Raw genomic sequence first — 27,388 nt, 5'->3', positions numbered from 1 at the left:
GCTAGTAGCCCACCCACTCGAATCACCAATGATTGCAAAGCCACACAATTAGCTTCAGATCCTTTTCTGGCTCTTCAGGACAGAGTACCAGTGAGACTCAATAGGGAGAAAGTAATTTTCAACATTTCACCTTGACTAAAATAAATGAGAGGAAACTATACTTATGGGGGAGAGTTAAGCCAAACTAGGTATGTTGGAGAACTCTGCAAAGGATTCGAATGACTGTGGTTTTCTGCAGGTTCAGCTTACGAACTTGGCAGCAGACTGGCAAGACTTGCAAACTTGGCAGACTGGCACAAATTTAAAATTTGTGCAGATTCTGTGTTCTTATAGTACCAGTTACTTCGAGGGGCACAAATTCTCGTTGATGTCTATCAATCCAAGCAGAACAAGATTCTCAAATGTCCCTTAAAAAATGATCCCATCACTGAGCCGATGACAAAAGAAAAGACATCAGATAAGCCATGAAAAACTGGTGGATTGGATTTGACAAAATCTATACACCCCCTACCTGGGGAAACCCAAGTAGGACATGAGTCTCATAGCACCCCATAGTTCATGTTCCCCAGCAACAGGTACACAGAGGCATACTAGCCTGCGATACAAGCTGCTTCTAGAGTGGTCCCACTGCTCCAAAAACTATTATCTCTGCCTCTCTCTGAAAAGCAATCTGAACTGACAAAATGAAGCTTCAGACCTCTGAAATCACTTCCTTCCGACTCCTGCTGAAGCTCATTAGCCCTCAACAGCTAAGAACATCCTATTATGTACAGAATGGATATGCTCTCTGGCAGGTCAACGCACCTCATGTCCCCAGTACATAATTCTGCGGCTCCTCTAAGCCTCTACCCTGAGCTACTGAGCAGCTACTGTTGTGGATCCTGCTAACTTGGTTTGATCTGTCCTCTCAGTAGCAGTAATCCCCCTCACTGCCTGGCTTTCTTTTATCTGACCCACCACTGACCTCTGGGTTTTGTGTCCTGATTTAGCATGGTAATCTTGTCTCCAGGGTGCCCCCGGCTGACCTGAAAGAGACACTCTCGGCCTGCTTCATGTGTCTTGCGACATTCTTTTGACTTCACTTCTTTTCCCCTAGCTCATCTGCAGCCATTCCTGCCACTAGACAGCCAAAATCGGACAGTGTTGTACATGAAACCATATCTGTTGTCTCCAGTCAAACAAAGGCCCTAAAATGCTGCTACTGATATACACCTCACATGATAAGCATTTAAGAATTTGAACAGTACGTGAGGATGATTTTGGAAGGTGGCGAATTCGTTGTCTGTAGCTTTTGTAGTTTTGTGTTGTCCGTCTGAGCCCTCACTCCTGTGTCCTAGACACAGCCTACGTGCCCATCTTTCGCGCTTTCTGTGTTGTTCTGCCTATGTGCTACTATTTATAAGTAAGCGAGATGGAGGATCCAAGTGTACACTGTATGATGCAATAGCAGCATTCTCCACAGACCTGCAACCAACTATGACTGTGATTAGTGCAGGCTGGATCCAGGTTTATGCTGGACTAACTGCACTGATGAAAGTGAACTTCCTTCCCCTCCTTTCCAAGGCAGCCCCCCCCCCAGCCCCCTGAAAGTACTACACAGTCAGGAGGCCTGTTGAATGGAGTAAGTCCCAGTTTGAGGGACCCCAAAACAGAAGAACCCTCTTGCAGAAAGACCCTGGATCCAATGCAATATCTTCACGATATACGTCTTTCCTAGCACTGAATATTTGGAATGTAATTTGTGCCATCATCCAGAAGCCCAGCTCAGCCTATTTCATTCTTCGTCAAAAACTCACTTCATTATATCCATTCTTCCCTACATCAATAGCCCCAAGTTCAACCTGATACTTCTTTGCACCTACCAAGCTAAGCAAAGTAGAACTCTCCAGAAATGTTGGATTACAGTTCCCATGACACCCATCCAGCATGGGCAGTGGTCAAGGAGGATGGGAATTGTCACCCAAAATATCTGGATATTCTCTTCACAACTGCTCATAGATATTGCATTCAATGAGGCTTTGCTTACTGACTATAAACTTCCAGCCAGATACGTGCCATCTTAAGACGGCTATTTTGGAGCTTTGTTTGGTTCACTGAATATTGAGACTTCAGAAGAAACTTGGAAAACTTGAAACTTACTGAGTGTTTTTGGATATTGGCCCTAATTATATGTCCACTGATGCTTCTGAGTAAAAGCAATATGCAGCGCAGGCAAAGCTGCCAAAGCCCCCATTGAGTCGTTTGACTAACAGCTTAAGGGAGAGGCCACGGCTCAGCGTTAGAGCACGTGCTCTGAATGCTGAAGGTCTTACCTTAAATCTCCAGATCTCCATGAGGAACGGAGGGAGGGTACTGTGTGAAACTACGGTGCGCCTCAGCTAGTCAGTGTGGACAATATGGTAGAAAACCCTGAGGCCGATGGCCCAATGGACTGACTCAGTGGAAGGTAGCTTCCTCCTTCATGAACCTCCCCCACTGAAACCAATGTGACTTAAGAGCTTAACTCTGAAGCATTTAATTGCAAAGCCTGTTAAAATGGCACATCAGTGAAATGCTGAAACATGCAACTGAGGCGTACCTTGTGGGAACCCACAAGCAGGACATGCATGCACCACCACCCTCCTGCCTGTTTCCCCCCACAGCTAGTGTAGAACTGCGCTGGCAAACCACACAATGGGGCTTGAAAAGATGGTTAATTAAACAGAAGAACAAACAAGGGAATGCCACACCCGCTGCACTCACACAAAGATTATTTGTGCACGGCGTACTTGAGAACTGGCGCACACACAAAAACAAGTGGCCAGGGCATATTTTGAGAGGCCTTCTGAAATACTGCTAAAATATGTTCACTTAGCCTGCTGCACTTCAGTGCTGTTTATACATGCCAAAGGGCCCCAGTCAAGCAGCACTAATATCCCTCTCTAGCCCTGTTCCTGCAGCAGTGCTTATATTGCTGGCTGGGCCACATTCCGCTTGTTTTCTCCATGCCCTTTGTCCAGCCTGGGCCATTAATTATAGAAAGTGGCCCATTAACACCTGAGAAAGTAATGTTCAGAAAATGCATCTGCATTCTATTTATAAACCAGTTGGGCATTGCTTCCAGCTCCTTTCAGCTCTGCTGCATGTGGATGTACATTTTCCACTATCTAATCATGAAATGCAATGCCGACCGTCTGCCAGAGCATCCATTTTCCCTCTGCAGTGTCTGATTTATTTCCCGTTTTAATCCCTTTGTCTCCCCTTCAGTCCCCTTTTCTTGCTTAATTTATATCTGACATGTAGATGGCCTTTTGAAGGAAGGCTTTTCTCTCATACTTTTTTCTCTCATCATGATTCTCATACAGTAAGAATCAACTGGAAATTTTGAAAATTCAGAAGCCAGTCTAGAAACTCCATCCTCTCACCTGAAAGTCCTGGCCTTCTGGGTAGACTGATGCTATGGCTATAGAACAGGGAGGAAAAGGCAGTCTAAGTATGTTTCAGAGAAGTCTTTAAAAAAATGTTTCCCAGATTTCAAACCTGACATAAAGAAACAGATTACAGGGCTGAATCCTTGATTTATCATTTGCCTTTCATGCAGGTCCTTTGATGCATGCTTTAATTTCCTGAATGTGGTAAATCATCAATTGCCACCAATTTGGAATTGCATATGCCAGCCTTCCCCGATCTTGTGCATTCCAGATGTTTGTGAAATAAGACAAGATATACCTTGACAAGTATGTCACAGGAGTTCTTGGTTAGCTAGTGGACCATCAGCTATTGCCAAACATTTGGACCTTTCTTCTAAGTGCGAGTAAAGGCACTCAAGCAGTAGGCTCATTATCCTTGTATCTAGCACAGCCAAAAGACTCAGTAGGATCAAGAGCATGCAGCTGCCTCTACCAACAATCAAATTTTGGCTTTAAACCTGTGGTAGCTAAAGGATTCTCTTTACCCACAAGAGCTTGCCCAAACTCTAGGATCTGCTTCAGAAGTATCCTCATGCTTCCCATACCAGGTGAACTCAGGAATGTGGCAGCTGAAAAGTCAGTCTTTTCCATGGTAGAACTTCACCTACAGAAAAGCCTCCACCAACAGCTGAGCGAGGCAAGGCTATTAGCTGTTTGTTGCCATTGATTAGTCAATTATTACATTTATATCCCACCTTTCTTTGAAGGCGCTCGAGTTGGCACACATGATGTCCCCCCAAGCCATCTCACATCCCTGTGAGGTGGGTTAGGCTGAGAAAGACAACTAGCCAAACGTCTTCCACAGAGCTCCATAGCCAAGCAGGGATTGGAACAATCCAGTTCTGCAAGATTTCTCTAGTCAGGGGGCTCTGAGCACAACTGATCAGAAGGCACTGTGCAACTATTCTGCCTTTTTTTCCTCCTGAACAGATTTTCTGCTGCAAGAGGAAGGATGAAGTGATGGAAAATTACCAGGGGGTTATGAGTGAAAGACAATGGCATTTGAGCCCACACAGAACTGTGTGAGCAACGAGCAATGAAAGCCTCACCTGGATACAGCCATGAGGCGCCTGGGGTGCAATCCTATGAAGACGGGGGCAAGAACCCAACTCAGAGGCTCGCTCTCATCCAATGCCAAGGAGGAGGAGCAGTGGAGGGGCCTTGCTAGAGCTGTTTCCCCTGTATAGCTGGAGCATCTTGGAGAGGGAGAGGAGGAGGGTGGAGAGGCATCAGAGTAGCATCTGTTCCGAATGCTCCAGTCTCTCCTCCTCCCTCCAAATACCTCTTAAATCCCTCTCCAAACAGGATTTCCCAACCTCAGAGGTAGCTGGGGTGGTTCTTTCCATGCTAGCAGGAAGGGGGTGGGAGAGCAGGGCTGGAGCGCAGATCCCCTGGTCCAGACTCTCCTATGCTCCCTCCGACAAATTCTAGGGATCAACTGATCAGGGTGTAATCCAGCCATTCCCATAGCAGATGCAAGTCAGCCTCTGGGCTCGGAGGCTTCTAGTGACTCCAGTGGCTGCAGGGAGACTCAGTGGCAATGCTCTCTGCTACTGCCAGACCTCATGCCTTGCCTTTTATCCAGGGGGCTGTTTTCAGCCATCTAAGCAAGACAGCAGGGAGGGAAGGGAATGAAGTGGGAGCATGGATAGGAACTGGGGCAGGCCTTCCATCCCAGCTTCCTCCCCTCCCTGCCCCCTGTCATGTCCGCTTTCCCCTTCTCAGAGGCCCACTTGCAGCCATATGATGTTGGGAAGCCTCAGAATCGTGTTCTTCGTGGCTTTAAACAGCTTTCAGACATTGCTTTACTGCAAAATATACTGCATTTACTGCTCTCCTTGGTTTTTTAAGTTCATAAAACAAGTTGCATTCATTATAACTTGTCTATTTGGTTTCAGCTTTGGCTGCTGATGTAGTTTATTTTGTAAGACAATGTGAATAGCTCATAGTTTCAAATAGGCATACACTACAAAAAGTAACATCTTACGTGGCTACTTTTCTCCTGCAGGCCTTATGTCTTAAATTGACATGCACATTACACACACACAAGCAAAATCACACTGTTCTCAAATTCTTCACTCAGATTATTAAATATCGACTTTCCCTTATTTATTAGGCCTATGCTAAGGGAGCATAAATTCTGTTAGCTTTCAACATCCTTTTTTTAAACATTTCTCACATGGCATTATCTGTAACTGCAGAAAAGCTCTACATTAAAACATAGCAGATGAATCCTCCTTAAGGAAAGAAAATATAATCTTCATACTTTCTTCCTGCACTTAAACTGCTCATCATCCCACATCAGCTCCTAAATGTCTTTCAGAACAAAACCTCCAAAGCAGGGGGCTTTGTCATAGCTGATGGATTCCAAAAGCAGTATTTGTGATACCCAAGCTTCCATCTGCATTCAGCCTGGCGAGGCTGCACGGCAACCAGAAGAATGTCTCTAAACATTCCACATCCCACCCCATTTATCCATCTCCGCTTTCTCCTCCTGTCTGCTACACCTGAGCCAGAAGGTTTTATGATCCCACTGCAGGGGATCATATTCAAAGATGGAGCCCAGTGGATGGCAAAAATGCCTGGCTATTTCCTTAAAATATTGCCTGGGCCATGCAGAGAAGGTGACACAGTTACTCCTGTCCAACATGCTTGGAGCAAGGGCCTAAGAAGTACAGCTGAGGGGACCAAAAAGTTCCCTGAAAGAATAAAATGAAAATGAAGGATAACTGAGGAGAAGTTTGATGCTAACATGGATGCAAAGATCCACAGGTCACCAGGAGAGAGAGAACTTCATGGATAATGGAAGTGGCATGATGAGCCAACCTAACAGATTGCCCCAGACTGCTCACAGAAGGAGAACCCATGTCCCAGAATGCATCACCAGCTTATGCAACTTCCTGGCTGGAAATCAGAGAAGCAACAGAGCAGTGCAGCCCTGCAAAAGGCTTTGTCTACTGTTTCTTCCCATATTCAAAATGTCTCACAATGAAATCCTTAACTACCTTCCTAATCTTTGCTAAGCTAGGAGTGGACAAACTGGGACTCCACAGATGTTGTGGACTCAAACCCCCAGCAGCCCAAGCCAATATGGCCAGTAATCAGGGATGCTTGGCATTACAGCCAAATTTCATCTGGGGGCACACCTGCCACCCCATAAAGTCTCCGTCGTATCACTAAGAGACAAGAGTAGCATTGGACATGAGCAAAGAAGGTGCAGAACTGGGAAAAGTGAATGTGTTGTGATGTCTCCTCTATTCGTGCTACTAGTATAATCCCCAAAGCTGGAACTCGTGACTCTCACCCACTCTTGCCTCTCCAACTGACCTGGCGGAGGTGTGGCATCAGTAATCTTACTGCAGGAGAGATGCAGGGGAGCCCACGCGGCACAGTGCAGCGGATGCTCAAGAGGAGGCAATGCGAGTCCTGCTTTCTGCAGAACGTCTGCATGAACCCAGCAGCTCTGGGGCTGTTTCACAGGGCATGGAGGGATTTACGTGCACATCCTTGGTTTTCATGCCATAGTGCAACCTCTTCAGAATGCTTTGTGAAATTCCCTGTGCAGAGCAACAGGGCACATGGCAAGGACAAGAGCCTGCTAGTCACCAAAATAAATCTGCTCTAACCTAGATCTAAAAATGGACCAGGCTAAATTAAGGATCATTACCAAAGAGGCCCCCTGCTTCTTTTGGGAGTAAGAGCATTAACTTTTGTTGCTGTGACCTTTACTCGTTAGTTCTGCTCTCCAAGTAGTTTCTAATATGGCTATCAGCATGATGTGGGAATGCCTCCTAATTTTTATTAAGACAGTCCACGGCTCCCTTTGTACATGTGAGGAATGCAGGGTCAGGTAGTGTTTTGCAGGAGACCATCAAGGAGTCCACAGCTGAGCGTGGACTGGGAGTCCAAAGATTAACAGCCCATTTCACATTTACCAGGCCAAAGTGGAACTATTAGCAAGTCAAATAAGAGCCAGGGTGGCATAGTGGTTATCGGCGTGGGGCTGGGACTCAGGAGACGCAGCGTGCTTCTGGGGCTGTAAACTGGGCCCTGGGAAGGATGCAGGAGAGGAAGGCATCCTGCCTGCCCGCCACCATTATCACTGCAGTAGCAAACCTTGGCCAGGTAAACAGGTGAGAGGAGCTGGAGTTCCAAGGTGAGAAGAAATCCAGAAAGCAGATAAAAGGGAGGAGAAGGGGGTCTGAAAGGCATCCTGAAGGGAAAGGATTGTAGGCCTCTGTGCTCTTGTGATGTCCTTAACAGAGTTCAGTTCAGAACTGGGCTCAGAACAAACTGAGCCATTTCCCACATCTGAGTGGGGAAACAGTTCAGGTTTTTGGAGGGTTCAGCTCATCAGGAATACTCTCAGCCTTCATAGGTAAGTGTTCCCTTGGCAGGTCAAGCACTGACAGCTCCAGTCAAAGGATCTCAACTTGCAGGACTCGGAAAAATCTCCTTGAAGCTTTGGAGCATACTACTAGTCAAAATAAATCATATTAAACCAGGTAGACCAATCTAGTTCAGTACAGGGAAGCTCCTTATATCCCTTACAAGTGCCAGAGTCTACATCCTTTGCAGGAAAAAATGAACCTAGGATGGGCAGAGCTATGGAAAGCAGAGACAGGAGATCCACTCATGGCTTGCATCTGATAGGCTTGGAAAGAAACCACACCATTGCTCACCGAATTGGCCAAGCCAGACCAGATGCCCTTACCTACCCCATTCAAGGGTCAGGGATTGCTTGCAAAAATAGCTGAGAGTTAGAGGACAGGTGCACAGCCAGGAAAGCAGCGTGGCTCCCTTAGACAGAAAACAGGGATTGAAACTGGCTGCATGCAAGAAAGATGCTGGGAGGTTCGAGGTAGTGAACCCATGCCTGCCCCCCACAGAGTCCTAAGGACAAGCATATCTTCTGAGGGGGGTGGGCTCCCTTCTCTAGCGGTTTTTGTGACTCCCACCCACTCCTGAGATCATTGCTGTTTGCAAGTTTCAATCCATAGCTCCCTTGGGTAGTTGCATGGCCAGAGGAGGTCTTGGGGAGACTTTCCTGGCATCCCAGAGCCATAATTTGGCAGGTTTAAGACTGAGCAGTGTTTCAGGGCTAAAATGCTAGGATGCTAGCAGGGCAGTTATATCTTCCGCCAGCCTTCCCTTCAGACTTTTCTGCTCACTGTGAATTTAGCAGCAATCATCACACTCACTGATGGGAGCTGGGGAGGATTCTCCTAGTAACAATATGGAGTTAGGCGCTAGCTTTTGTAATACAGTGTATTTTGGGGTGGCTTGGCACTGAATGGGCAATTGAGATCCATGAGCTCAACAAAAGACCTGCTCCTAATGGAGACGAAAACTGGTAGAACTGGTTTGTTGATCTGTACAAACTGCCTGTACGTTTCAACTCTCCTTGGGGCATGGCTATGGGGACTGACATGATGAGCACATGCACTTCAAATCCGACCCTATAACACTGGGGCTGAGTTGGTGGGAAAGGGGTAAGCCACGAACTCTTCTCCAAAGTTTAATCTGGGTCAAAGAATCACTCAAAGTTTGCTTCATCTTTTCAGTTAGCATTAGGAGCCCCCAGTGGTCATATTCTGCCCTGAGCCCTGTGAGCTTTGCTAGCATCTCTAATGGAAACTCAGGTGCATACATGAGAGAACTAGGAAGGAGCAAGTAGGAAAGGAGAAGATGCAGCATCCTACCATAATGCCATATTAAACCTTGGACCTCTTTTCAGGCCGGAAGGTAAGAAGACCCAGCAGCTCCACTTGTATTGATTGAGAACCCCTTTCTTCACTCGAGGAAATCCAGTAACATTTACTGGTACTTGATGCTTGCACTTAAATCCTTCTTTCTTCAGCAAGGATGGAGTGGTAACATTTAACATAACGGGGCACTGTGATTATTCTTAAATTATTCATTTAAGAAAAGGACATGTAGCCGTGCTGTAATTCCCACTTTGCTGCAAAGGAGTATATAATATATTGCAGGTCAGGTGGTGTAAAAAGTGCAGATCATGAAATTTTAAAATACTGCTTCTCGGGATTATTAATAATGGAAAGTCTTGCTCGCTGCAGGAGTCCCCGGGATTGGCAAGACTGATAAATAAAACATGCTATTCCTGCCAAGGAGAGTGATTGCTTCCAGGTTTGGCATTGGCCTGTTCACTCTTACAAAGCTCATGGCCAGGGCATTCCCCAAGTTAGAAGAAATGAGAAAAGCAAAAGGCAGATTTCTCTCCCCTGCCATGTATTTTCATTTTTAGAAGGCGAATTCCTGACTTATCTAAATCTGTATTCATGCTCACATTGATGTTTTCCCAGCTACATTTCCTAGGACTGGGCTGCAGTGCCTCAAGCCTGGGGCCCAATACACCCACCTCACATGCCCCAGAAGGCCACCTTCCTTCCCCCCAACCAGCAATCATTTGGCATTAAGCCATTTTTGTCCCCTATTCATACAGGCTGAAATGCCTGGCAGAGAGAGCTTTAAGGTAACATAGGCCATTATTTTTGTCCCTGTGCCTTTTGTGCCACCAAAAACTGGGAGCTTCTCCAAAATGGAATTTTGCCCTCAGCCTTAAAGGGGGTCCTTCACACTTGCTCTAGGATAGTGACAGCTACATGGGATCAAGCCTGGTTCTAGATTAAGTGCCCGTTGGGGCCCACAGGGATCTCACCTTCAAAATCCCACATGAGGATTTCCACAACTGCTACCTACATACCTCCTAAGGCTGCAATCCTAACAGCTCTTTCCTGGGAGTAAGCCACACTGAACACTGTGCAAAGCATTACATACATCTCTTGTACGTCAAACAATTCATTTTGCTCCTGAAGTTTTTCCATTGATGCCTTTCCGCTAGCCCTTCTCTGCCTTTCATTTTCAGAGCCGGAAGAAAATGATCTCATCTTCTTCCCCTTTTCAATGGTTTCTTTTCTTGTGCTTTAAAGCATTTATTGGCTGACTACCCCATCCTCTTACAAAACAAATTGAGAGCCTCTCCCCTTCTCTCCTGCTGCTGCTTGATGGAACAGCTGCTCCTCCGTTTCTCCTCACTGCAACACAGCAGCCTCCTCGCTTCTTGGGCGGACAAGCTACAGCATTCCTCACCTTGACTGTATATCCTTTGTCCCCCCTGAAGGCTTCTCCTCCTCACTCACCCTTCTTGATGGGGACCCAGCAAGACTCCCGCCTGTTCCTTGCCTCTTCCCCCTTCATTCTTCTGTAAGGCTGGACTCTTTCCTATGCCTTCCTATAGTATTATTATGACAATGAACCTGTTTCCCTCCCCAGTATACTTCCTCTTCTTCTAAAATTCCCTTGTGCCTATTCCACAGATGTCATAAGTTGCACACAATCAACATCAGGTTTATAGTATTTCTCTCCCAAATCCTCCCTTATCCCATCCGCCTCTGTCACCTCCCCTACCTTTGAGATAAACAGCTTGTGACTCCTCTTTATATCCCCACTTTCTCCCTCCTCCCATATCCAGTCATGCACCAAATTATCTAACTTCAAGCATCTCCCAGAAACTGTGATGTACCAATCCAGACATCTCTTCATGCCAGCTACTAATACCCTTGCCCATGACCTCGTTGCCTTCCTGGACTCCTAGAGCTTCCGTCTCAACAGCCAGATTTCCCTGCTCCAGTTGATTCGGCATCTCAGTACCAGTCCTCACCCCACCTCACACCTACGTTCTGATCTCACCCACCTTCTAACATCCCTACACAGGGTTCCTTTAGCATTTCCTATCAAAGTACAGCCCTTATGTCTAAAACTCTCCCCTTCCCAAGCCCTTGCTACAGGTGAGGCCTGGCTATGGAGTGGGCTACACTTGAGGATATGGGGCCTGGTTATCTGAAGGACCGTCTACACCCGTAAATACCTACCTGCCCCTTAAGACCAGCCCAGGAGGCCCTTCTAGAGAGCCATCCCTCAGGGAAATGAGAGGGGTGGCAAATAGGCAAAAGGCCTCTTCTACTGCTGCCCCCCATCTCTGGAACTCCCTCCCTAGGGAAATTTGCTTGGCACCATTTTTGTTTTCTTTTTGGCACCAGGCAAAGATGTACCTTTAAAAAAAATACCTAAGCTCTCTGTACTGATGAACTTTTTTATATTGATTTGTGTATGTTTTTAAATGTTGTATGTTTTTATTATGTGAGCCACCTAAGAGGCCATTTTGGCCATTATAGGCGGCATATAAATATGTGGCTAGATAGATAAATAAATACGTCACAAGGTACAGTTCCTCCTGGGACAACATCACATCCCTTCACACTGCCAGTGGCAGGCTGCAGTTTGGTACCTCACGGTATTCTTGCCTGTAGAACCATTGGGCACCTGCCATGCTGGCTTTCCACAGGCAAGTATGCATTTGCCACGGGAGAGCATTCATACAGGAAGCAGTCCGTCTGCACTCCGGGTCAGTTCTACAACCCCTTTCCCATCTCCCCATCCTTACACTGTTTCTCATCCAGTTCTCTACTCTCAAGCGCATGTCATGCACCTCCCTTAAACCCCCCTCATTCCCATGTCCCCTGCCATGCTGTTCCCCTTGCTTGTAAAAGCCTCACTCATCGTGTTCTCCCTTCTCTTCCAAGCTGCAGTTTTCTATTCCTTCTCTAAAGACTTTTAACAATTCATTCCTGGTTCACCTGTCTCACCCTGCCTGCATTTTCTTTGCCATAGGATGGTCCCTGACAAAGATGGGCCCTTCCACATACCCTTCCCCAAGAGGGAAAATGCATTACCATTAAGGAGGACAGTACTTTCCATAAACTGTGCACGTGTTTATCTAAAGACATTTTGAAAGAATTGTTGTAATTTAAATATAGATAGAAGACAGGTCACCACAGCAGGGAAGTCAATGGCTGCTCAGTTGGCTGCTCAGGTGTTAAGTTTTGATGGGTGACTTCAAGGCCTCTGCCTTCTTATGGCCCTTGATCTTGAAACTGGAATTGGACTACTCAGCCCCTTAAATAGGACACCTTCAGAGAGAGACTGCCCTCTGTTAGATCTTCAAATCATTTGCCTGCTTCTTGTTGTTCTCCAACATCTCAGATTCATTATTCACAGAAGTAGAATGCCTGAATAGGGCTTATATGTAAATGGCAGCTCACCCTCATATGTAAATAAAACCATATCCTATTTACTTGTGTATCTCAATTCATGAACAATAACAAAAATGGGGAATAACCTCATCAGATTTGCAGCAAACTGGTAATTGAAAGATGGACTGCTAATATTTGTAAGGTAAACTGAAGATTTAGCTATACACAATGCATTTAAATTGAGCAACAACCCCGACAACAAAAATGCAAAATATGCCTTATGAGAAATGAGCCGTCAACCAAAAACTGAAAGGGTAAGCTGTAATGTTATTGCAAAGAAAATGGAAGTTATATTGGATGACAAACTGAATTGTTGTTGGAAGAAAGGAAAATACTGTTATTGGATGCATTAATAGAAATGGATAAGATCCAAGATAGAGGAAGTAATACTATCACATTACATTGCATGTTTCAGTATGGCTGGCTTAAAGGATAACAATCTGCAAACACAGTTCTAATCACAAGCCCAAAAGATGTATGTATGTGGCCAGTTGCACAGGATTATGGAGGGGGGATGCATTCAAATGTACAGCATCCACACAGTCCCTCAGGTTTGATTTATTCCCACAGATTGGAATGCAGTGAGTGAGCATCACTCAGACACCTGCTTCAGACCTGAAACTGCTTTTCTGGAGAGGGCACCCTCCTTCTCCTCCATTGCCACCACAGGCAAGACTCAAGTAAGTGACTTCCTAAGCATGGTCACGATCCAGCAAACTTTCAAATGGAGGAGATGTAAGCATACATTACACTATCCCACTGAAATTAATGGAGCCCGCTGCACCCAACTATGTCTGGGTGCCTTTGCTACTCTCCAAGAAATATAGTTTAAAATCAAAGCACTGGATTTACAGAGGCTGAACTACACACAAGACAGCAACCAAGGAGAACAGTTGGATCAGGCCTACAGTAACTTCAGAATCCCAACCAGAGAAGGGTGTTTGTTTTCTAACAAGACATATCTTACCCTACAGTATTACATTATTTCCCCACCTCATGGCAGTGAAGGGGAAATGCCACACCTCCCTAAATTACTCTGAGCTACAGCTGCCTCAGAATAATCCTTTTAGAGTAAGCACAGGATATTAATTCTAATAAATGCAGATGCTGGAAAAATGTGCACTGGAGTCAGCTGAGCTTGGGTTTCTATGAATCCACCTGTGTGGTATCTGCAAACTTGCAAGCTGTGCTTTTATTTTTCTGTGAGGGGAAATATGCTCAAATTTGCTATTGGGCAAGTGTGAGTTAGTGTTAGTGTGAATTAACACGAGTAAAACAAAGTACTTGTACATCCCTAAAAATAATCCAAGTCTGTCAATAGACAGATAATGGAATGAAATATATCTGACAATGAATGAAACACAATAGAATGGATTTAACAAAAGCTAGTTATATGTCAGCACAGGACAGTAGCCAGTGTGTTACTCTGCTTTGAACACGGGCTTTCAGATGCTAAGGTCTCGGGCCTACTTCTATGCCACTTAGTAGCTCCCTTCAGTTCTGCAAACTCCTTGAGGAGAAGAAGGACACTCTTAGCTGTAGGACACTCAGGTAGTGACAAAGAAGCCTTATAGTGGCCTCAATGGCAGGCTGAAAATGTTGGAGGATGTAGTCCAACACGTATGGAGGGCAGCAACTTGGAGAAGAGTGCCTCAGAAATTTCCTGAAGACAACCTATCCTTCAAGAGAAGGAAACATAATACAAGCACTGTTTTCACCACCTTAGCCCCACATAGCTTCATGTAGATCTGGGCAACAGGCCATACCCATTGTTTTCAAAATGGATGCATCAATATTTCTCCATATCCTGTTTGGGCCTGCCTAAAGATGTAGCAGAATAAGCAAGTGCAGTTCTGAGGTACTCCCTTGAGGTTGCTGATGAGGGATTCACTGTTCAAGTCATGCAGCTAGACAAACACAGCAAGGAATGGGCCAGCCTAGAATCCTTTTCCCTGTCAGCAAGTAGGGGTATTTTATATGAAAAAAGCATTCAGAAATAAAACCCCCAACTAGCAGCAAAAAGTGGCACCGTTCACCACCATATCACTTCAACGTCCTACTATCACCTTCTGCGGCAGTGTATTTAGAACAGGTCCCATTAGCTACATTTAGAAATGGTTGCTATGACAGGACATTACGCCACACCATCCTGCCACTTAAAAACCCGCAGTTTCCTCTTTCTTCATGTGACCTCATGCAGCATAAGGGCTGTATGCTATGCTTCACGTCCACAAGCAGGGCCCCCCCCCCCCCCGATGCTGGTGCACCCAGGTGCTGGCAATTCTTAAAGCAGGATCATTCTTAAAGAGCTCTGCTGACCTGTTCTAATCCAGAAATGCTCATTGTTTGAGCAGTGGGGGGCCCTGGCCCAACAGAATAAGTAGAAACACGGCAGCAGAAATGGATCACTCTCTGAAATGTCTTCCTCCCATATAAGAATGGACAAAATGCACCACACAGCCAGATGAAGCTCTGGATCTGGCCGTGCAATGCCCTTTCTCTCTCAGGGATACTGGAGAGCAGGAATGAGGAATCTGCAGCCCTTCAGGTGTCATTAGACTCCAGCTCTTGTAACCCATTACCTTTGGCCTGTTGGCCACGGCTGATGCATTTGGAAACAAAGGAACCTTTGCGGGACAACAGGCTCCCTACCTTGGCTAAGGAGGAATCACAGAAAAATGCCCTCTTCAGCTGAGTTCCCCCAGGAGAGCCATCTGAAATGCAGATACGTACCTGAAGCATGGTGCCCATCCAGGCTTGCTATTCCTCCTCCCCATGAATTTGTTCAGTCTCTCCCACCCAACACCCAAGTGGTTGCCACCACTACCATATAGTGGTGGTTCTATGCCACCATTTTCTAACCCATTGCAAAATATTTGTGTTTGTCCCTTTGTGCTTCTACTCCACTGTACAGCGGGAAAGCAGATCCCAAAGTGTAAACATTCCTCATTTTAATCATCTCCTCTTCAAACAGGATAACTCTAGGCCAACTATGTCCAACCTGGTGCCGTCTTGATGCTCTAGACTACAACACCAGCATGCCTGAGCATTAGCCATGCTGGCTGGGGCTGATAGGAGATGACTATCCAGAGGCACCAGCTGAGGAAAGCCTGTGCTAGGCTACACACATCCAGGTGCCCAACAGAATATTACATGCATCTTGCTGGGCTTGGATGAATTTTCTCTCCCTGTTCTATTTGTCCCCAACAGTTTGTTTTGGTTTTGTAGCACACAGAGACACCTTCAGTGACTTATTCAAAACCTATTTTTAAGGATTGCTGGCTAATATATTAGTAATCATCACTGATTAGTAGCAATGGTACACTTTTCCCTTCTCCTTTTTCACCAGTTGCATCATTTAGAATACTTTAGCACTGGATTTTTCTGTCATTCAGCAACTGCAATTCTAGAGCATGCACACAGATGAATTCTCCATTAGGCAGAGAAGGATGGTGACCTTGGGGGGAGACTTTTATGCCCAGAGCCCCCTGAGCTAGCCTGCTGTCTTACATGTGGTGGATGATGGAGGACGTTGGTCTGGCCCAGAAAGGCCCTTCTCGCATTCTTACCACAAAAAGTATCTCGAAAGCTGAATGTCTGCATAAGGCCACAAGATGCAGAATGCATTTAAAAAGGGTGCGCACTCAAAAGGGTGCCATCCCTTCTGATATGCAGACATGAAAAAGGCAAGGTTAACAAAGAAGAAACAAGACTTTTTTCTTATTTATTTATTAAGATGGCATCTTCTATAACATGCGGGGGAGCATAAATAGCAACACCACCTACATATTCTCCCTTTGAAATTGCTCTCAAAATGGCAGCTTGAGCGATTTCAAAGGAAGAATGGCCGCCACATGTACCATGACCTACCTTTCATGATCATGGTGCCTCTTTGGGTCTAAATGCCAGGCCAGGTGCTCCCCCAAGTTTCTAGCAGCCCAGCAGTCCCTGAGTGGTAATAGAAAAAGAGCCAAAGCCCACTTTTCCCCCTGGCCCAAGCCCTACCCTTAGGGAGAGGGGTGTGCAGCTACCTTGAGCAAGTGATGAGGGTGTCCTGAAAGGCAGCAAACGTGGTACAGCACAACATGCAAGCTTCAACAGAAAAGCTGCCTACAACTCCCAGCATGCCTGCTGGGTGTCACTGGCCTTTTTTCTGTCTGCGCCTACCCAGGATTAGACCTTCAGTTATCCCTTCAGAAGGAACCATTTTGCAATACTCACCCATGTTGCTGTTTTTAAAATCTTCATCTAGAAAAGCAGCAGTGCAAGGAGAGTGTTGGGCTGGACACTTTGCCCCTGATGTGCTGGTTTTCTACTTGAATGTGTGTTGCTGTTTTTAAATGGGAGAGCCTCCAAAAAGCATGTGATGATGGGATAGAACCCCCTCTGCTGTGTCAGTGTGACCATGCCCTTCATTCTGCTGCATGAACCACTGGATAGTCCATATTTGGACTGGCTATTCTGAGTCAAAATACCAGGGCCACCCTGTGGAGTGAGCACTGTGTGGCACCTGCTGAAGGCCGTGCCTTTGCAGGAGGCCTGGTGCCAAACCGCGAGGATCCTGGCCCTACCCCTGCTGCTCCTGGTTGCTCTGCGAGGGCAGGTCGACCCACAGTGAGGCGACCAAGGAAACGGAGCAGTGCCTTCTTCTCCCTTGTACAATTCTTCTGGGCCACGGCTTGCATGGGGCCTGGAGGGAGGTGAGCAGGACGAGCCAGCAAGTGTGCAGAAGCAGCAGCTGTGAGGAGGGAGGGAGGCACGGCCCGGGAGCAGAGGCCTGCTCAAGAAGCTCTGCTATGTGAGGTAAAAGATAACCTTTTCCCCTCTCCGCACAGATGAGCCTTCTTTCAACACTGCGGTCAGGACAGGGGCTTTCACCGCACTTGAGGGCAGGAGGCCAGCTTGGGAGCCCAGAAGAGACAGGGCGGCACACCCAGCGCTGCCCTCCGGTTCCTCACTGCCGCTCCCTAGTCCCCATGACCCAGCGTCTGGGGCAGCCACCTCATCCTGCCTACCAGCAGGGCTGGCCCTGCTCAAGCAACCCCTCCCTCCCCCATCCCATCCCCAAAAAGTAGTTTATGAACCTTCTGAGGAAGCCCCCTCCTCCTTACCCACACCTCACCTGTGGCACCAACACCCACTGCCCACAGGCCTGCATCCTGCAGACTAGCCATGACCTCTTATACTTCTGTTATCTGTATCACTTTGATCCCACCAAGCTTCCCAAAGCAGCTTACAAATAACTAGAAAAAGAAGGTAGTTTTTGACTGCAGGCTTACAGTCTAATTTTGCCACATACTGCCCATTTATCAAGCTTTTATGCATAATCCTAAAGCAGGGATGGGCAACAGACAGCCCAGGCCCCACAAGCACACACATCCCCTTGTCCTCTCTGGTGGCCCAAACTACTGCTGAATATGGCAGTGGCCAAGAAAATGCTTGCTTTCTAGCTGGTCTTGGCTTTTCTGAGGCTCTGTAGCAGTTTGCCACTGACTTCAGCAATGGCAGCAGGCATACTGCATGGAGCAGGGGTGTTCCTAGGCTGGAAATTGGCTCTTTGGGCCACCCAGAGTTGCTTAGGCTTGCCCTAAAGGCTAGCAGCCAGATGGAAATTGAACCATCTGCCAGCAGTGAATTCTGCATCCCACAGACCATCCCATACTTTTATAGTGAAGTGCACCCAGCCCAAAAGGAAATGCCAGGCTTGCAAAGAGACAGGGTGATGTCCAGGGCAGTCCTATGGATTGCCCCACCCACCACATCTCAGTGCCTTGCAGGACGGCATGATGACCTAAACTCCAGGAGGGAGACAGAAAAGCTCCCCATCATGTACGACCACCACTGGAAACGGCTTCCTTTGCCCCATGGGCAGGCTGTTCTCCTTCACATACATGGATAAAGCAATTTCTTCATTCTATTTCTTCGTTCTACTTGGCTTTATCAACACTTTCTCAGGTTAATGGAAGGCATTCCATAGATTCTGTGTGAAATGAACTACTCAGAAAATGGAACATTCTTCAGAAAGAAAAACTAAAATAATCCATTTGGGGACCTAAATTATTGGGCTCTAATACTTTTGAGGCATTCCCAAAAACAATCTGTAAGAGCTGTGTTGCAGATAAATCTTGGATGCTACTTCAGGATATCATGTTCATTCCTTTCACAGATCTTGTAAGGTACTGGCTCCCCTCCATTTGGCATGAGTTAGGCCCCATCTTGAGTATATATCCAGTTCTGGACACCATACTTCATGAAGGTTGTAGAAAAGCTGGAGGGAATGGCCAGGATAATCAGCGGTCTGGAAACAAAGCCCTGAAAAGGGATTGAAGAACTGGGCATGCTTCACCTGGAGAGGGAAGACTGTGGTAGCCGCACTGGAGGCATTCAAGATGCAACTGGACAGCCATCTGAAAGGGATGCTTTAACTTGGAGGCCAGCACTGAACAGGCGGTTGGGCTTGATGGGCTTATAGGTCCCTTCCAATGCTATTATTCTATGAGACATCACCTAGGAAAAATCTCAATGGCTGCTTGAGCTAGGAATAGTGAGACACCGACAAACTCCTGTTTGAGCTCAGTGGGATATTTGACATATTTCTGACCTGACAGCCAAATCAGCATGAATCAGGGGTGGGGTGACAATATTTCTGCTGAAATATTTGAGCAAAAGAACTGCATAGCTTCCATATAGCCTAAAGTGCCTGATCCTGCCTAATCCTGGACGCTAAAGCAGGAATTAACCTGGCTGAAATCTGGATGGGTGACTGAAAATGTTGTGACTGGCCCTGAAAGCTTTGGCTATGGGCTGTATAGTAATGGAATGCAACAATAATATCTCTAGCACTGTGTACACTAATCAGGGCCAGTTCATTGGTTTCAAGCTGTGTGCGGTATAGTGTTGTTGCAGCATTTCACGTAAGAAATATGGAAGGATGCTTTCCTTATTACAGATGCACACACTCCTCCTTGACCATCTTGAAATGCCTGATAATTACAGATTTGTGCAAAATCCAGGGCTCCATTCTGCCATTTGGGCAAATCTGGGGAGCCAAGGCCCACATTCTGTGCCAGTTGCAATGGCTTGTAAAAATGTGACTCAAGGCCTATTTTTTAAAATAGAAGTTTATGTACTGACTGGCTTAACTTGTGTTAGATTGTGCCAATGCTTGTGCATGACTGATGGAATGGGAGCCACAGATTTACAACCTCCTCATCTGTTTCCCGAGCTTGAACAAATACTGATTTGTGAGTAAGGGAACTTTGTCCTCAGCACCTGATCATTTCTTAAAGCTAGAGTTAATAGGACTTGCCCAAGATCCATCTTCTGGATAACACTGTTCAATATAAAACAAACTAATCTGATTCTAAACAGTACTAGGATCGCCATGTATAATGATATTATAGCTATCAATGATACACAAAACTAAGTCTCTCTCACCAAGTGACATGTCTTCAGCAGTGTCTGATTTCAGATGTCTCAGAAGAAAAAGAAATCTGTCTAACTTACAGGGCTCCTTATCCACATTTCATTCAGTTATGGTTTTCAGGCATCATGCTTCTGTGTAATTCAGTTTGGCTAGATTATAGTATGGGTCAAGACAATGTGTCCCTGTCATCCTATTGACAACAGCTTGCCCTGTCCTACATTGCCAATGGAAACAATGTCTACTGGCCTTAAGAAATATGAACTTTACTACACATACATGGGAGGGATGGCATCAGAATATTTTTTTAAAAGGAAAACTGGCAGAGAACTAGTTTATTATTCAAAGGAGTTTTCAGTTGTGTCCTTTTTTAACATTCTTGGCCAAGAAAATAGGAGCTTCCTTCCATTTTCAGGAGGATAAAATGTAGCTATTCTAATGCCTTATCTTGTGTTCTAATGTCAACAAAGGAGTTACAGTCATCCTTCCCTGAAAGAGGTCCCAATGCTTGTATCAAATACAGTACGATAATATAATGGGAGTAACAGTAGTGGTGGCACTGTGTTGTGAATGGGAGGAACTAGCGGCCTCTGAGAAGCTCAAGTCCTATCTAAGGCTCAGTTGGAGTCTGCCAGTTGTTGGAGCAACATACAAGCTGAGTCTGTCTGACTTCCAGCCCAGCTGAACTCTTCCTGGTGCTTTCCGTTCCTTGCTTTCTTTAGCTGGAAGTTGACCTTGGTTTTGTCCACCCTTACTTCTGGAAACTTTCTTGTGTTGCTATCCTGGAACTTGACCTCTCCTATGCCTGAACTTGCCTAATGGGCTTGAATCCTTGGCTATCGATTGTTCCCCTGGGTACCCGGTGCAGCAGTACTCTCAGCTGAGCTAATCCTTCTACTCAACAGGACCTGTGACTTGAAATAGTACACTAGTGAGAAGAGCCACAGCACCCGGCTGAGTGGCAGCACTTCAGAGTTAGTGTAAGGACAACGGTTGCTTGTGCAGCATCTTATATTGACTTAGCTGCTTAGAGACTCTAGTTCAGGTACTGAGGGCTATATGAACTTGAAGGTCTTTACATCTACCTGCTTAAGCCCCCACTGCCAGATATTAGAGCCACATAACCTATGGGAGACTGGATCGCTGATATCAGCACCCAATTATTCATTCCCTTGCACTGCGGCCTGTTTGCCTAAACAGAGACAGATCCAGCAGTTCTTGCTGTTGTTCCCATTTGAAAAATGGAGAAATGGGGCTAAGAAAGTGATTTGCCGAAGACCACCCATCATTTGCCTTAAGGGGTACTTAAACCCACACCACCAAGTCCCAGGAAGAGCACACCATTCATTGGATCAACCCCATTACCAAGTTATATGAAGGGCCCACTTCACTGCCCACTTCATCCATTTGAGGAAGCAAGCGACTGCTTCCCATGCCACAGTCCATAAGAGCAGGCTACCCTCCTGGGATGCAGTACTGCTGCTTTCCTTTAGAAAAGGAAATATAGGTTGGCAAGGAGGCAGATTTACTTTCCCCACTTTTACTGAAGCTTTTGCAAAATGTGAGAGTTTGGTGTGCCTTTGTGTGTAGAGCTTGAGAAATTGGAGCAGTGGAGAAATGCAATCTCATTTTATAAGTTTTTTGTAGTCACACTAGAGCTCAGGAAGGAAAGGAAAAAGAAAGGGGGAAGGAAGAGAGGTAGGGAAGGAAGGGAAGGAGGGAGGGAGGGAAAAGAAGCATAAAGAAAACTAACACTTAGAAAGCAAGCCTGTGAAGGGGCTTCATTTTTATATTTTCAGAATTCCAACATCAAAACTGTTTCCAGGAATTTCACACCATGCAAGAAACACCCAGCTTACAAACTGTGCATTCTTTGCTTCTAAGACATCACTGGCATTATATCAATCAGATATGCAAGTACCCAAATTATCTTTGTCTTTTTCCATTTATACCAATCACATCCTTTAGAGCCTGCATCTCAAAGTTACATTATGGAATTCCTCTGTACCTGGCAGTATTAATGATGTAGTACTGAGCAGAATTCTACTCTTTTGGCAGGAAGTTGATGTTTCTGAGGTGAACTAATTGAGCCTGCTCATCTGCACCCTTCTTCTGTTATTTGCATTTAGATATATTGGCATCTTGCCATGCACATAGTATCACTGTTTCTCTACAGATGTATGGCATACATTCTGAGAATTGCACATATGTACTTTGTTCTTATTCCATGAAAGTTACACTTTTCTCTGGTGCTTAAGCACCATTAGAATACACAGGCGCAGCAACACAATGCAGTCATACTCCCCCCACCCCCACCAAACAGATTTGTATCACATAACTGTTCTGGGTACATCTGTGGCAAGATGTGCTAATGGCACCATGCTCTGTCTCCCAATGACACTATTGATGGGAGTTAACCATGTGTGTGGAAGAGACAATAGGCTATATAAATATAACAGATCAATGAGAAGCTAATCAATGATACCCACTTTGATCATGCCACTCAAAATCTGTGCATTCTTACTGGGAGATCAACAACAGTGATCCCAACCCATAAGCCAATTGGATGGGGAAAAAGGGGGTAGAATGAAGGCATGGAATGTTCTTCTGTAGCACATTGCACAGAAGAATTAAAATCCTTTGCCACTCTGTAGAAGAGTATTTATTATCTATTATCTAATGACCCATCTGGATTGAACATGGAAAGCCAAAACATCACCTTGAGAACTGTGAAGTAACATTCCCAAATCACCATAATCTCAGTGCAGGTGCAGGCACAACACCATTTTAGTGGTCCAGGTGCAGGCTTGCTTATGTATTTATGTATTTTAAATGAATACTAGGATGAACAGACCCTGCAGACTTCCATCATGAAAAATTTCCCAGGTTTTGTGTCCCGGTCGACTGTGCTTTTTGAAAAGAGCACACAGCAAAATCATGCCTTCTTTTTACAGTTACATGTACATGGAACAATAAAAGCTTATTTAAAAACAGAACAGAGCTGAACCCTTTTTTGGTTTGGTTTCCATTTACCTTTTCTGGAGCTGGGAACTGCAAATGATTTACTTCCAAGGGTGTTATCAGAGGAACTGTCTGAAAACCATCCTCATTGGACGGCTGCTGCTTGTTCTTGTCATTCAAATTGCTCCCCAGTTTCACCATCCTTAGACCTCACGTTCCAGACCTAAAACATATTGAGATGACTGTTAAACATGTGGAGCGTCACGGTCCAGGCATGACACTGATGAAGGGAAGCAGGGAGAGAAAACTGGAAATGTTGCCTCGTGATGCTTCAGTCACCCCTGCAGGTCATACCATTTCCATGCCTCTGCTAGAATTCCAGAGGGGTGGGGAAGCCTCTCATGCTTCATAGCACTTGTTCCTGGTACCCATTACATGGCTATACCATCCAGAATGCTGTCCGAGCCGTCTCCAGAAGAGTTTGGACCAGGCTTGCTCAGATTCAAACACAACAAGGACAATTATAAATCAAGACCAAGCCAAAGGAGCAAACCCCGCCTTGCTGCTTTGTTATAAATGCTAGCAAACTAGTAGACTGCACAAGGGATGGTTTTGGCCCAGGCTGGGGAGGATGGTTGACTGTGTGTGTGTGGAGGGGGTGTTAAAACACAATGCCTACATTAACCCCTTAGAGTGTGGTGCTTAATAAGAATGAGCATTTAGCAGTCCCTTATGCCGAGGCAGTTCATGGTATCTGTCATTAAAGAATGAATACGGTTATACTCCGGGGCTGTATTTTTTTTTTTTTAACAGCCACATTGAGGATGGTGATTAAAGAGGCCATTTCCGCCTCGGTTTCTTCTACAGCGAAGAAATCTCTATCAGTAGGAAGGGGCTCAGGCACAAGCTTCAGAACCAGAAGGAACCCCCTCCCCGCGCAAAACCCCCAACACGACCCCCCCCCCCGAAGAACCCGGTCAGCCGCCCACTGAGTACTTACTGCAGGACACAGCACGCTCTGAGGAGGAGGCTCACGCCGGACGCGCACAAGAGCAGGCTTCCCCCCCGCGCCTTTCCTGGGTGGTGCTGAACGGACAGCGCTTCGCTCCTCAGCCGGCTGGCTCCCCAACGCTACTGAACGCGAATCAGGGAGCGAGTGCGGAGAGCGGAGAGCGGCTCGCGTCTGCGGCACACAAACCCTCCCAAGCCAGCTGGGGCGGCGGCGAAGTCTGCGCGGGATCTGGCACCACCTGCTGTTGCAGCGCAGGGCCACACACGCGCGCCACGAACGGAGCGAGAGAAAAGGCGAGGGAGGCGGGGGGGGGCGGCGGAGGAGAGCGAGGCCTTTGCCCACAACGCCACCTCCAGGCTGCTCGAGGAACGCCAGGCTAGATTTCGCGGCTCAGCACCGCCCAGCTCCGGCCGGGCCGCGCAGCTTTCCGAGCGCGCTGGGTGCATCGCCTGCTCGGCTATGATGTCATCCGCAGAGAGGCACAACTTCAGGAAACAGGACCCTAACGTGCAAGAGCCGTAGCCGCAGCACGGCGAGCACAATCGCAGGAAATCCTGAACGGGATTATGCAATTGTGCGTTTATGTTCACCAGCGTTCTCTTTCCTTGGTGGACTAAGGAAATGGATGGGAGGGATTATTTTCCTTTGCCCTGATCTTGTGGAATAGGCAAGCTCAAGGAAAACCTGAAGAAGTTGACAGAAAGAAAGAGCCACTGGAAGCAACTGAAGATGCTTCAAGGCAATGCAGTGTTTTGCAAAAAAAAAAAAAAAAAAGCGCATTTCGTGATAACCTGAGGTTTGCAATATGAAGCCGATGCCGGGGCAGTCCTAACAGCTACTTGGAGAGCCCCCCACAGGCTGGTGCCCTCCAGCTGTGTTGGAGTACAACACCCCGCAGAGCAGGTTGAGGAAGGTCAGTTCGGACAAAGGTGCAGAGGGACTCGCATACTCAGGATCAGCCTGCAAGATGTGGAGGGTGCAAAATAAGATAAGGGCTTCCTTTTAGCCTTTCTACTGAAAAGCCAATAATGTATCCAAGTGCAGTAGACATGGCAGTGTCAAGGACTCTGCTTTGACGTAATCGTTCTTTCCAGCTGTCATTCACCTATTGCTGAGCAGCATTTTAGCTCAGCCCCAAGCAGAGAGATGCTTAATCATTAAAAAATGAAGCTCCTTATATAATGCACCTTCTCACCACTGATCTGATCCTCGGTGTTAATTATTAGATCAGTTTGCCTGGCTGGGATGAGGGGGCGAGGCAAAGGATTTCATCCACTTTCTTACTTCTGTTGAGTGAAGCAGCTCTCATTTTCTATCTACATAGCAGCATCCCCCACAACAAGGACAGACTTAAGGTGCAATCCTACGCTAGTTTGGACAGAAAAATACCTATATGGCTGGTGAGGACATGCTAGGAGTTGTAGGCCTTTTCTTTCTAAAGATGCACAGGATTGTGTCTTTATTCTCATTTCACATGTGAAACCAACAATCTCTGTTGAGCCTTCATTACACTTGTTGTGCTTTAAATGGAGGCTAGAATGTGGAAGAGAAATCACATGAATGTGAGCATTGGTTTTGTCTGTTGTTTTTTTAAAAAGTCTTTAGTGTGAAAGTATCATTTGCATTCCCCATTGATAGCATACACATGTCATGCTACCCTTATCAAAAGCTGAGATGGTTGGTACTCCCTATTTGTAGTACCCCTGATGGAAACCTATGAAGAGTGGAGCAAGCAAAGTCTCTCGCACCCTGGGTAGCTATCCTGTCACCAGCAAAACAGAGAAGGCTCTTAAAGTCACAGTGCTCCATTTGACTAGTCTGTGGAGGAATGGAGCAGGCCAGGCTGGCACTGCAGCTCAAATAAACTGATTTCCATGGACAAAAGACCTCTTCCGATATTATGCCGAAGGTGCAATATAGATCCCATGTTCTTCATACTTTTAGTGTTACCATTGCCAAACCCTCCAGAGCAAATCTGAAGGCTGCAGGGAGAGAATAGGGTATAGGACGCGATAAACTTCCACATGCAGAAGATTTCTGGATTCATCCCCTGGAATTCAGGTAGTAAGAAGCCAGGACTGAGAAGTGCAGGGAGGGAACAAAATAAGAGATCACAGGGGGACATAAGCTTGCTCTTTATTTCTTACCACTGTGTTATCTGAATGTATGTGAGAGGTAACAATGGGGAAATGCAAGAACAAAATTGCATTTAATTATTTTTCAGCATCACAGAAAGATGCTCTTGACTTTGTCATTCCATCAGATATGATGCCCAAATGCATCTTCTGGATTTAAAATGAAATAGAGTTTAGCAACATTACTCTGAGGGCCAGAACCATCCATGTACCAACATTCCTTATTTCCATACATTTGGAAGGGAAAAAATGGAAGGAAAAAAAGAAGAGTGGTAGTCCCAAAAGAGAGACTGCTTTTCTCCTGAAGGCTGAGGAAACCCCCTGTAGCTATTTTAGAAGTTTAAAAGGTTGATTTCAAGATTGAAAAGCCTTCTCTTTGAAACTCGCCAAATCAATTCTTTGTACATTTATATGAAGTAGCAGTAATGAGTTTATATAAACTGGGTGCTTAATGTTTAACGCTGTCAGTAATACCCAGAGACTAAGAGCAAGTGAAATCTCAGTAGGGACACCATTAAGACAGCAGACAGCAAAGCAAGTTAGCAATAACAAATCAAAGAGAAATTTGAAGATTTTGTTGCATATTAGATATAATCTGACATATCCACCCACACAGGGCCAACTTATACTGTAGAAGAGTCTGTGGGAATATCAAGCACAGTTTTCTGCCAACAGAATACTGTTGTCCTTGTTTTATTCTTTTAATAAGAGCCCCAGAGTATATAAATCTCTAGCTACACAAATCAGAAGAGAACTGGTGCTTTCATTATTGCTTCTAGTGATCCCCTGTTTAAGGGGTCAGGACACCCATCTCAGGTGCCCGCTGCTTGGTATTCAGTGCCTGCAACACACAGGAGCCAATTGTGGGGGCAACCTAGAAGCTCGTCTTCTGCCTTTAAAAACCTAGCATCAGCACTGATCAAACATAAGCTAGCTTCATTATTAAATTTCTCTCCCTAGCTTTTCTAGCCAAGTCTGAAATATGGGCAAGCAAGCATATTTGCTCTTTTCTTGTGAATGCATTTAACACTCCAAATAAGATTTTTCCATGTCGTGCACAGTACTGAAATGAAACATTAAAACAAACCCTTTATATGGTAGGAACCTAAAATGGCTACACAGCCAATATGCTCAGGCTTATGCCAGCAAAATTATTAGCAGGTCAGTCCTGCTGTGTTATAATACAACCCTTTCTGCCCTCTCTAAAAGTACCAAACATATATACAGAGAGAAAGAACATGCAACAGTATTTTGTTAGCATGCTGTTCTAACACCAGGAGATAATGCCCATATGG

General features: G+C 45.8%; 1 protein-coding gene across 1 annotated transcript in view; it reads right to left on the bottom strand.

The window, feature by feature from the left end:
• Positions 1-24,008, bottom strand: part of NSG2 (neuronal vesicle trafficking associated 2) — a 75,012-nt gene extending 51,004 nt beyond the window's left edge. Inside the window, exons 1-2 of the mRNA XM_044454412.1 lie at positions 23,947-24,008; positions 23,019-23,169 (exon numbers count right to left, since the gene is read on the bottom strand). Coding sequence (XP_044310347.1) covers positions 23,019-23,147 — 129 coding nt within the window. The 5' untranslated portion in view covers positions 23,148-23,169; positions 23,947-24,008. The remainder of the gene's footprint in view (positions 1-23,018; positions 23,170-23,946) is intronic.
• Between the last annotated feature and the right edge of the window lie 3,380 nt (positions 24,009-27,388).

This window comes from Varanus komodoensis, unplaced genomic scaffold (genome assembly GCF_004798865.1).
Source record: "Varanus komodoensis strain SLA01 unplaced genomic scaffold, ASM479886v1 scaffold7_3, whole genome shotgun sequence".
NCBI classification, from domain to species: Eukaryota; Metazoa; Chordata; class Lepidosauria; order Squamata; family Varanidae; genus Varanus; species Varanus komodoensis.
The sequence above is the reverse complement of the archived record's forward strand: the minus strand, read 5'-3'. Positions and strand labels throughout refer to the sequence as shown.